Below are 13,017 nucleotides of genomic sequence, written 5' to 3' on the forward strand. Positions count from 1 at the left end.
TGAGTTCAAGTTCACAGAACATGTGAGTCTAGAAAGAAACAGTTCATTTCTAGATTCTAGAGATCAGAAAGCTCATACATTTTATATACATTCTCAAAGAATTCACAATTCAACTTGCAAACATTGTTTAGACGTGATATTGTCATACCCTCCTCCCCACTGCCTAACAATCAGACTCCTTCCGTGAAATGTATTTCAGAAAACTGTGTACACCCTGCCTATGGCTCCCATTGACATCAGCGAAGAACGAGCCTGGAACCTTCATTGGTGTCTGCCAGCCACAGGGGACCAGTCACCATTCTCACAAGCAAGTTCATTTGACCTTCTCTATTGAGTGATCTCCACTCATATCTGGTGGGTCCACCTTCACTGGCAGCTACTGGCTAAATGTGGCGTTTCTACCTTTTATTAAAATGTCAAATGCAATTCTTTTAATTCCTATTGGGTGGCTGTCACAACAGAGTTCAGTAATGAAAACCAGTGACAGAGACTGGTTACATGATATAACACTGTACTCAAGTTTATCTGGCAGGCAACAGGGCCGTTTTTGATTCTCTCAGTCATCTGCTGGTAAATACCGATTAGGACATTCTTTCTGTGTGACAGGGTTTGGCTAGATTGATTTCCATTGAAGAGATTGAAAAATATGTGTATCCACCCTAGTAAGAACAACAATAAGATACCTTGAATTTAAAGGGAACTTCCATTCCCAGTAATGGTATGTAATGCATTAGCTGACCATCATCCATATGAACACAATCAAAAGCTCCCGATGAAAAACCTGCATCACCCTAAAAGCATTAAAGAGCTGTCAAGACAGTAAAGCAATTACCAGACCAAACCCCAAGGAAGCCAAGCATCAGAGAGGGAGGCAAAGTACTGAACATATCAGCCATCTGTGTCCTCCGGCAGTTGCTAATCCAGAAACACACACACACACACACACACACACACACACACACACACACCAGAGTGAGACTGAGAGCAAGAGAGGAGGGGGTAAAAACAAATCTTTAAAAAAAAAAAAAAAAGATTTCTTCTAAAGGACCAGTTTAAAGACAAAAAGGCCTGTCATTCTTGTTATTTTATAAGCAGCAAATGTCTTTTAAGAACAAGGGCAAATCAAAGGCAGTCTGAAGCAGCAGACCTAGGAAGTCTCACCCTCGAAGCTTCTCACTAAAGGAAAGTGATTTCAAATGAAAAGCCCACAACGGAAAGAGAGATAGAAGGGGGCTTTGCTGTGTGAAGGGCTTTAAATGGGCGTGTGTTAGTTTCCTGGGGTGTCTCTTAGTTCTCACCCCAGCACAGCCTGGGGTGTGGAAGGCAGCAGGCAGTGCAGAGAGGCAAGCTGCTGGGCAGAGCTCCCATTCTTCCAGCCTCCAGGCTCACAATCTCCAGGTGTCTCTTCCAGCCCTTCAGATGATCTCTGCGAGACCACTCCAGGGGTAGCCAAGTTACAGCACATGGATACACTGGTTCTATTTCTTTCCCTAACACACCCTTTCAGCCTTGTTCCTATCCCTTAAGATCACTAACCAAAAAAAATGAAATACCAACAAGCAGCTTCTACGTTCAGTCCCTGTCTCAGGGAATCATGAAGAAGAGAGGAGCAAGGACTGCCTTGTCAGACACCAACACATATAAAGCCATGTCTGGGTCAAGAAGTCAATAAGATATGTCTAGCACACTTACTCATGTCTGAAAGTCAGGAAACTACAGTAGCTACAGGGGACAGGTGATAAAACAGCATCACTGCCTGTCTTAGGGTTTCTAGCGCTGCCATGAAGCACCATGACCAAAAGCAATGGGGAGAGGAAGGGGTTCACTTGTCTTACAGTTTCACATCACAGGGCAGGAACCAGGAGACAGGAACTGAAGCAGAGGTCACGAAGGGATGCTGCTTGCTGGCTTGTTCTCCATGGCTTGCACACACTGCTTCCTTATAGAACCCAGAACCACCTGCCCATTGGTGGCCCCACCCACAATTGCTTGTCATTCCCCTTCCCTCCTCATCAGTTACTATTTAAGAAAATTCCCCCACAGGCTTTTCTGTAAGCTAATCTTACGGAGGCATTTTCTCAATGATGGTTCCTTCTCAGATAACTAACTCTAGCGTGCTGTGTCAAGTTGACAAAAAGCCCACCAGGGCACTACCTAAATGAGACCTGGGCAATGACACTAGTAGGCATGCGAACGCAGAAGGGAAAATCTCGGGGCTCCTCACTCCTAGACAAAGAGCTATAGGCAAATAATGACTGATGAGAGAGGGAAAATCAATGTGCCCCAGGAACAAGCCCCCTAACTGGTTATCCCTAACTGGTCAGCCCTGAAAACACACAGATACAAGCCGCACTACGCAGACTCAGCCGTTTGCACTTAAAAGTATCACAGTGCACTCCTGTTGGACTGATGTAAGCTCTTATGCCAAAATCCTTAGATGTAATTAGAAAGGAAACATTTCAATCAATCCCAAGCACGCTAGCAACACTTGAACCTATTGTAATTTTAATATCATTAACAATATGTGAGCAGATAGGAAGAAAACACTTCAGATTGTTCTTCTGAAAAAAGAATGGCCAGCTTGAAACTTGATAGCACCTGTATCTCCAATCCCAGTTTACAGAAAGCACAGGGAAGTGTTATGTTGTCATTACATCAAAGGCAAAAACCAATGGAAATTTGATTATGGCAACTCAGTGGGACAATTTAATAGACTCCCACAACTTAAAACTAAAATTACCAGGGACAAACTTCAATAAAAAGCCAGTAAGCTATGAGAGATAATCATTTGACAAATAAATCATATTTTGTACAGAGCTTTGCAGAGACTTGGCCATAAAAGAGTCAAAGCCTGAGATGCAGTGACTGACACTTGATAGTACAAGGAACTATTGAACATTTTAGGTGTGCATGTACGTGTGTGTGTGTGTGTGTGTGTGTGTGTGTGTGTGAAGGCAGAAGCCAATATCAGTATGTGCAATAAGCTGGTGGGCAAGAGCACTTGTTGCTGTTTCAGAGGACCTGGGATTGGTTTCTATAATCCATGTCAGGCAGTTTACTACCAGCTGCAACCCCAGCTCTGGAGGAAACAATGCCTCCATGGGCACTGTGCACACCTGGTACACATAAAATAACTAAATTGTTAAAAAATATATATATATTTGTGGAGTAATACCAATTTAATCTTGACCCAGGTGAAGGTTGTACCTCTGAGCCCTTCATGATTGTTCTCAAATTATACATGTACAGGTATGTCTACATACATATGTCTATATGTGTATGTATCTATGTATGCTTCAGATGTTTACATGAACCACTCTAGAGTGAGATTCCATCGTAATGTAAACTGATCTCGTTTGGTCCTCGGGGGCCTATCCTACTGTTCTACACTAATCGCTCCTACCCAAACAGGAATCCCACTACCCACGTTAGAATTTCACCTCAAATCAAAACGAAACAAAACTCTGTGAATGGTGGACCTCTGGAGGACCTGGTCAGATTTCTAGATTCACTTTAAAGGTCGGTGTCCTTTGCTGCCAGTACAGTTCCTATGAGGATGAGAAGCCGATCCTGCCCCATGGCACTGAGCATAATGAGCCAGCTGCACCCTCATAATAAAGTGCAGATGGTTAATTGCACCAGCAAATGACTGCTTACTTGTGGGCACAAAAGCCTGTACCTAAAAGTATCGATAGTATACTTGGGCGTATTTATGCTCAGGCTAACAAAACACATTTCCCAAATTTCATCTGTGAATAGACCCTGGCAGGCTCCAACTGCACGGCTTTGTGTTGCACACTGCTAAGGCCGAGTTCAAGGGAGGGACCAAGGGCCACAGAGCTGCATCCCAACTGCTGAGATACCTCTTGGAGATGAGGATTTTTTTCTGAAAAACCCCCTCATTCATTGTGATGGGATTCAGTAGATAAGGTGAAAATTTCATCACATGATCCAGAGCTGTAGTGTTAATCAACAACAGCAATCTGTTATGGACTAAAATGTCTAAATACCATGGGTCAAGAACCAACTTTCTTCACTTTATAATTTATGCCAGACATTTGTTATAGTTATGAAAAAATAACACACCGTGAAATAAAAGCTTCCTTCCTTCCTCCCTCCCTCTCTCCCTCCCTCCCTCCCACCTTCCCTTCCTTCCTTCCCTCCTTTCCAACAAAAACACATCCACATTAGTTTTCTGAGTAAGAAAAACAGGATGGATTTCCCCATACTCCCCAGAGCTTTCAAGTACTAGCCGAGTTCCTGGAGTTCTGAGTTCAGCTGTCATAGGCACATGCACCCAATGGTTGTGAGACATTCTTCCAAAGATCTCATTTAAACATATATCTATTAATCCACACATGGCAGGAGTAAGACTTTCAGAGAAAGCAGAGGAGGGCTAACCCATGCTTATTTGGAAGCCCTCTGCCAGCTGCAAAACTCTAGGCTTTGTAAGGGGTCAAAATGTCAGGGCTGGGGGCAGAACACTCATCTTGTGCCATGAAGACTCTTCTCAAGAAGCCCTGGGCAATGGGATTCTATTCAGTGTAATTGCATGTTAGGAGGAGGAGGAAGCTACTTGGATTGCTTTTAATTATCAAGGACACACTAGCTTTTTCAGAACCATCTGTTTAATTGTGATAACAAGTGGTGATGCAAAAACACCAAGTTCCCTGCCACCAACAGTTTTCACAGAAAGAGCCACATTGTGGAAGAGCGTGGCGCCCTTCCCTACGCAATATTTCATGGTTTAGCAACTGACAGCCTACGATTTATTACAGAACCTCATTCCGAAAGAGCTCAACTTATTAATTAGTGTTCTTCGATTACATCCTCTGGTTATTCCTTTTTATTAAAGCTGAATTCCCTGAGCGTGAAGGGGCTTATATGAGAAATGAAACAGGTCAGAGTCCTTCCCACTTCCCACCAAGTCCAGCCGCTTCCCATGATACATATCACCTGTAATTAACTGCCAGCACATTCCATAGTGTTGTGAGACTCATCTTTGGCATTCATAAACTCCAGTTTCTGCTTTCCTGGTCTTGGTTGTCATGCTGTCATTTTAAAAGCTGTGTTGGGAACTGTTCTCAGGCACAAATAAAAACAGCTTATCCTTGACATTTATTTTAGAGATTCTTCTGTGCCTCTGCTGCAAATCTGGGTGATTTGTTTATTGATGTTTATTGATGATGATGATGATGAGCAGCGACAATGTCATGGTACTGAACATGGAATCAGGCAAAGTTGCTCAACTTTGGCTTAGGATGCCAGATTAAGTAAAGAAAAACAAGATGCAGACACAGTCGGATCACTACCCTATCTTCCAACAAGGACGTTTTAAATGACTTATTAAAACCATTTCCAAAGAAAAATATGGGGGGGGGGGTATGAACTGCCAGTGAAGTTGTGAGAGGTTTTTTTTTTTTACTATTATTCTTTTATTTATTCCCCTCTAATACATTATATCCTGACCAAAGTTTTCCCTCTCCTCCCCTCCCCTCCTCTCCTCTCCTCTCTCCCCTCCCCCTCTCCTCTCCTCCCCTCCCTCCTCTCCTCTCTTCCCTTCTCCTCTCCTCCCCTCCCCTTCTCTCCTGTCCTCTCCTCTCCTGAGTCCCTCCTCCCAGAGAGATTTCCTCAGCCTTTTCACACAGACTTTTTCCTCCATTCAATACAGTGGACCCTTTGGTGATTGATTTAAAATGAAGAGCACTACGTTAACACTATCATACACTTCCCCACATGCTTTTTAATCAAGGGCAGAAGATTTTAAAGTCCACTTTCCTTCCCCACTACCTCAAGGGATAAATATAAGCCTTAAATAAATCAAAGGACCAAAGGCACTTAAATCCTCAAAGAAACGAAAGGCTGTGAGGTTTTTCAAATTGAAAGGGGTGGGGTGGGGTGGGGGGGGCTTCTGCATTCCATCAGTTCCTCACTCATCCTCCTCTATGCAATCTGAAATCCTTGCAGCCATGAGCCTACAATCAATTCTGCCTCATTTCAAGCCCCATCCCTACAAAGGGCCAAATGCTAAGCGCTTCTGCTATTAATGAGGAAGCAGATCTTAGAATTATTTGAGAGGAAGAGTTCACTCCTAGGAAAGGGCTAACTATCATATCGCATGGTCCATCACATCCAAAGACAGGCGAAGCAGTGACCTTTAATTTCTGTGGTCCAAGTCCCAGTAGGAATCTGCTGAAGAAGGCTATGGACACTAACCCCCTTAATGATGTGTGTGATGCTAGAATCCACATACCCAGAGTAAAAGTAAAGAATCATTAAGCAATCTCAAATGTGGACCAATTAAAACATCCCTCCAAAAGCTGACCAGTTATGTGGGTTACTTCCAAGTTTGAGGAGAGTGTCCATATTCTGAATGCTTGGAGAAAGAGTCTAAAAACTGCAACGTGTGCCCCACGACTCTAAGATACTGTTCAGTGATGGTTACCTCTTCCTGCTGATGATTGCATGGATCAGTCTCACACAGCCAGAGACACTGTTGTAATTTCCCCCAAATAACCAACTGTATGTACATCAGCTGTTAAGACACAGAACACCTTCAAGCACTATTGCTTGAATAGGCATGTTTTTATGTTCACCACACTAAATGTAGCAGAGAAGAAAGTACACCCATTTTACACAAACAGAAAACAGCTCCCTGTCTAAGTGAGTATGTTCTTTAGTTGCCATTTGCAAAATCTTAATTTTCTACCTTTGTTGTATAAGTAGTAAGGTCAATACCAAATGTGAGCTAGCCCTGACACTGGTATAGTGGACATATGTCTTTAATCACAGCACTCAGGAGGCCAAGGCACCTAAATCTCTGAGTTTCAGGCCAGCCAGGGCTACAAAGAAAGACCATGTCTCAAAACAAAACAAAGCAAAACAAGCAAACAAAAAACCCAAAGTAACTTACTTGGTTGGACATTCTCACAAATAATACATACAGTCCATAAATTAATAAATTTGATTACCTCTGGGGACTGGGCTTGAGAACTGGAGAGGAAGAAAAAGTTTCATGGTTGAGTTTCTCTGGTATTTTTCACATAGCATGTAAGCAATAGTGCTAAACTACAAAAGAAAGATGATAAGCACAATGTGCATGTAATTCCTTTAAAACTTAACTTTAAAAGTCTGTCAGTGAAGGTGAGGAAGTTGGCTCAGTGTATAAGAGCATTGACTGCTCTTCCTGAGGACCTGGGTTCAATTCCTAGCACCTACATGACAGCTTTCAACCATCTGTAACTCCAGTTCCAGGGCATCCAACACCCTCCCCTAGCCTTTTCCAGCATCAGTCATGCACATGGGGCACAGACATACATGCTGGAGAACACACACACACACACACATTTTTAAAAAATAAAATGTTGTTTTCTGAGATGCCCTGGCTTATTGAAGGAAGCTGGGAAGCCAGAATCCATACATTCGGGAAGTATGAGCAAGGAAAATTAACAGTTCAATGCCAATCTCAGTACACCGTTCTAGGGCAGTCAGGGCTACCTCGTTCTAGGGCAGTCAGGGCTACCTGTCTCAAACATAAACAACACAAAATCTTCTCATGCCTCCCCAAAGTATCACAGAGCTACAAAGTGTCACAGTGCTAGAGACCACAAGGAGTTAAATGGGCCAACATATAACTAAAACTGTATGGGCAAGGAGACCTGAACAGATTCTGCTATGAGATCATCTGTTAGATAGGGCCACTGTTCTGCCTGTGACTCCCTGCAGGGTTCAGGGAAAGTTTTAAAAGTGAAACCCATTAAAAGTGTGCAGACAGATAGGAGACACCACCTCAAAGGTAGAACTGAAGTGAACCTGTGTGGCAATATCTCTTGTGTGCTCTAACAAGAGGTCCGGTGGTCTGTACAGACAGACTGGAAGTGATATGACTGGGCAGAGAGAGGAATTTAAGGTGGGAGGAGTCAGGATCTCACTCTCCCTTTGGCTGGGAAGTTGGTGTGGTAAGGTATGGCTGTGGCTTGCTCCTTTGTCTCTCTCACCTTTTAGCATTTACCCCCATATCTGACTCCAGGCTTTTATTATTAAAACCTATTAGAACTCAAGCTACGAATCTGCTCTGTCTGACCTTCCACAGTTGAGCACAAATGAAGCCTCAGTGGCGCAGACAAGAGAAGAGAGGAGAAGGAGGAGGAGGAGGAGGAGGAGGAGGAGGGAGGAGGAGGAGGAGGGGAGGAGGAAGAAGAAGAAGAAGAAGAAGAAGAAGAAGAAGAAGAAGAAGAAGAAGGAACAAAATGTTCCTGGGCCACTGGAGTCACCAGCTAGCCCTCTAATTGGAAACAGTATCACCTGTGAGCTCCAAAAGTATCCAGGTATGATTTTTACTTTACAGGGAGCCTGGATGGGTTGCTCCTCCAGATGGCAAGCACAGACAAATACAGATCCCTCTGGAGGCCTGCTCTGTCTCAGCTGCCGGTGACCTCCCCACAAATGCTTTTCCAAGGAGGAACAAGCATGCTAAGAGAGTGAGAACACCCTCGGAACCAACAGAAACTTCAGGACAGAAAAGAAATCCAACAGATTAAAATGAATCAAACCATAATCAAAACCGAAGGCACCAAACTACAAGTCTAATTTCTAATCTGAACAAGGATGCATTTTTTTTTTAGTATGTATTCAGCAGCAGTGCACTTATACCCCTTCCAATAACTAAAAAACAAACAAACAAACAAACAAACAAACGGGAAACAATCCCAAGGTCTGGAGAGGTCGGTCAGCAGTGAAGGTACTTGTTGCTCTTCAAAGAACTGGATTTCGGTTCCCAGCAGCCACATCAGGTGACTTACAACCACCTCTAACTCCAGCTCCGGAGCTCTACCACCTCCCCTGGCCTCCAAGTGCATGCACACATTATCAGGGTCTTGTCTTTATTTGGTTGAACAACTGTATGTATTCCATACTGACCAGAAGCTTCTGATCCTGGCTAATCTTCCCAAGTGCTGGGCTCAGAGCTATGTACCCCAGCCTGAGGTCTTCCATTTTTAAAGATATAGAGAGCTATAAAAACCATGTGGTATAGGACAGGGATCCTTTAAATATTTTCCACTCACAAACCCTTTTTAGCCTGGAAATTTTCACACAACCATAGGTATGTGGGTATATAAACCCACAGAACATTGATAATCATAAAGAGATTTACTTTACAATAACTCCTTGATGTACATAGTTTTATCATTTATTAAAGATGAAAGCAAATGTGCATGGCAGTGAGATGAACAGCTTTTTAAATTTCCATACAGACAAAATATAGCTGATGTTTGACATCAGAGGAGAGAGCTCCTGCAGTATTGTTCATGGTTGATTGATAGTTTCGCTTTATAGCAGTCAATGCTAAGAAAGACCTCTTGCATAAATATGTAGTACAAAGTTGATTTAGAGACATTCCAGAAATTGTTGGAAATTCTGGCTAAACCTCAAGCTGAAATTTGTTATTAAAGCACAAAGGCCTGTGTTCCAGTTGGGGACCCCATGCATATACATTTATGGACAGCGCTGGACCTAGTAGATTACCCCCGCTCCCCCCAAAAAAGGGATTTGAAGTTGGGAAAGGAACATGTTAACAGGAATATGGCAAAGTCAAGGGGGGAGGTGGGTAGATATCATATTTCAGCATACATTTGTATGAAATTCCCAAAAGTAGATAAAAATTTTAATGATAACAGTAAAAGAATGATGTGTGGATGTGTAGGTGGCAGTAAAATGACCTAGCAATATGTCATTAACATTCTGGAAAGGAAAAGAAACAAGACAGAGGTAGTATATAAAAAAAAATTAATGGCTGAGTTCCCCAAGTCAATGGAAGGCATCACCCCAAGGAGACTGATAAAAGAACTGTGAAAAAATATGTATGGTAAAGATAATAAGAGGGGACAAAAACAGGAAGAGATCCAATAAGCCCCAGGAATTCCAAACTGAAAACCAAAGGTACCCAGTGAATATGCTTCCATTAAATCGAGTCCTAAAGGTGTACTTCAGGTAGAAAAAAAAAATGTGGCTGCAGATGGAAGGACTAAGATACAAGGACAAAGAATGGGGAGGATGTTAAGTATAAAAGTAGATCTAGGGCAGAAAAGACAACTCAGTCTAGGGCAGGAGAGATGGCTCTGTGGCTAAGAGCACACTGGCTGCTCTTTCAGAGAACCTGAGTGTAAAGCTGTCTCATGATGAGCTGTTTTTGTTCTTGGAGACAGTTTCTCTGTGTAGCCCTGGCTGTCCTGGGACTCACTCTGTAAACCAGGCTTGAACTCACAGAGGTCTGCCTGCCTCTGGGATTAAAAGCATGTGCCACTACTGCCTGGGCTTTCTGTTTGGTTTTGTTGTTCTCCTTGTTGAGGGAGGTTCTCATTATGATCTTAAAATTCATAAAACATGGCCATCCATTTGGAGACACTTGCTTTATGACCATGACAGCTCTGAATAGCACTGGAGGCTGCAGACATGAAGGAACTGAGCATCTGGGTACCCAACACAATGAACAAAATCTCTTCTGCTATTCTACACTATTGTGTAAATACTTTAAAATTTAATCTACCCTCAAATCTACTCAAACTATTATTATGATTTAACAAAATTTCAAGCACAAAATTTATAATCAGCAATGAAAAATAAAAACTAAACTTCTCAAATTATCATGAAGGGCCAGGGAGATGGCTCAATGAGTAAAGGAACTTGCCACCAAGTCTGACAACCTGATTTCAATCCCAAGGAGCCATGTGCTGGAAGGAGAGACCCGACTTCTGCCATGGTGTGCACATACCCTCCCACTCACGTGCTTGCACACACACACACACACAGAGAGAGAGAGAGAGAGAGCAAATGAAAATGTAACTGGAAGTTAAAATTAATATCATAAAAATACAGCAAATAAAACAATGACTAAAGTTACATGTTTAAAACTATAAAACATCATTGAGGAAGCTAAAAAGGTCCTACATAAAAGGAGATGCAATTTGTTGGAGGATTTAATATTGCTAAGATGTTATCTCTTCCTGACTTATTTGAGACAGCATCCAGCAAGTTGTGAAAACTTCCAGGGACCAGCATCAAAAAGCTTCTCCATGCTTAGTCATGGCTTCTGTCTAGGTAGAGCAAAAGAATTCTGGCAGCTGATTGGTGACATGTTGGCCAATTAAATTCCCATTGGGACTTTTTAACAAACATCAACAGTGTAGTCCAAAGTTTGATATAAAAAGGTAAAGGAGCCAGAAAAGCCAAATCAATTTTGAAAAAGAACTCAAGCTATCTTATTCCAAAAGTCACTGAAAAATTACAAATACAGGAAGCTATAAAAGTATATAGTCTAGGCAAATCCTGAACCAAAATTCTACTCGCATATTATATTAGAACAGCTGTCATTAATGAACAGCCAAAAACTCCTTGATGTGACTTTTAATTAAGGAGATAAAGTTATTATTATTTTCCCATCAGAAAGACAAAAGTTTTAAAGAATGATCATTTCGAGTATCCATCAGTATTCAGGGCAAGCTACACAAATGGAGATGATAAAGATTACTATACTCAGACGCATCTGAAAAAAAAAAAGGTAACTTTTAAAAAGTTGGATGACTTTCTTTGCAGGTCTATTCATAGGTGAGTCTGTGCCATAGAGCAAAATGAATGGGCCTGACTGCTGGTGACCATAGAACAGCCATGCACAGAAATCACAGAGGTATGAGTGCATGACAGTAACATTGGACCCTAACACCCCATACCTCCACCCCACCAAGCAAACCCCATGCAGACAAAGATGATGCCCTCAGTGCTCTCCAGCAGGAAACTGCTGTGCACTATAGAACCCCAAAATACAAAAGAACAATGACTCAGTGGGTGGGCCCACATACCCTCCACTGATTTGTGATGACAATGAGAAAACTTCTAAGAAACTTTATAAAATTTCCTTAAGGAGTTCCACATTTGAAGCTTGTTGGTGGCTCCTTGGCTCACTGGGTTGCTCTTCAGTTATCCTGCACGCGTTTTACTTTTCAACTTTGACCTTAATTAAGGTCTGATTTATAATACTGTAACCCTCGAATACACTGCTTAGGCTCATTTAAAATGGAGATCTTGTTTTACAATCTTCTGAAAAGCAAATTTATACTAGACATGAAATGGGGCTTCGGTTGATTTAAGTAAAGACAAGAAAAACTAAAAACAATCGTCTAGTTAACACAGGCGGTTGTAATGCTCCGAAATGAAAAAGAAACAACCAAAAGAGGCAGGAATCAAGAAACTCAAGTGTACACAGAGCCCGGGGCTCTCAGGACAGGGCCAGTCCCTAGCCCCAACCATGGGGCACTTTCTGAGCCTGAACTGCGAACATGAAAAGGCAGTTACTTGTTGCAGTCTTGTCACAGGACTGCCAAGAGCTTGAGTAGCCCCCTCCTCCGCCCCTTGTTCCTTTTCTTTTCTTCTTTCTCCTTTTTTTTTTTTTTTTTTTTTTTTTTGTGGCCACGCATTTTATCTTTGGGGTCATTCTGAGAATTTTGAAAAGCGGGGCAGCAGGAGCAGGGAGGAAAGACTTAAAGTGATTTGCTCAAGGCTGAAGTTAGAAGTGAAGTTACCCCCTTTCCGGTGCTTCCAGGAGGAAATCCCCAGAACACAAATCCAAGATCCCTTAACTTTAACAAGGTGAACATTGGGGCCAAGGTTTTTTACCCCAAAACCACAGAATCCCACGTCAATCCCACACGCTGCTCCCCGCCAAGACTGGGTTTAAACTCACAGTCTCGGCACTTCTTGCGGTCCACTTTTTCCGCCGCTGGGTCCATCTTGTTGCCATCTGTTGCCAAAGCAACCGCAGAGTGTCTCACACTCTAGCAAGAGAAGCGATGATTGGAGAAGGCGGGCGTCCCTAGCAACCGCTTGGTGCCTAAGCAAATTTTATTTATAGTTTCTTGGGCCGCAAGTTTCACTCCTATCCCAACGCTATTCTTAGCCAGAGTTTTCTCGGGTCTTCAAAGCCACTTCACACAGTGTCTCGGTGAACATTGTCCCTTCCTGATA

General features: G+C 42.5%; 1 protein-coding gene across 1 annotated transcript in view; it reads right to left on the reverse strand.

Annotated features, from left to right (window-relative positions):
- The window catches only part of Hydin (HYDIN axonemal central pair apparatus protein), a 343,862-nt gene extending 331,065 nt beyond the window's left edge, over positions 1–12,797 (reverse strand). The window contains 1 exon segment of the mRNA XM_051201355.1: positions 12,737–12,797. Coding sequence (XP_051057312.1) covers positions 12,737–12,782 — 46 coding nt within the window. The 5' untranslated portion in view covers positions 12,783–12,797.
- Positions 12,798–13,017: the final 220 nt, after the last annotated feature.

The sequence above is a fragment of the Phodopus roborovskii genome, unplaced genomic scaffold (genome assembly GCF_943737965.1).
Source record: "Phodopus roborovskii unplaced genomic scaffold, PHOROB, whole genome shotgun sequence".
NCBI lineage: Eukaryota > Metazoa > Chordata > Mammalia > Rodentia > Cricetidae > Phodopus > Phodopus roborovskii.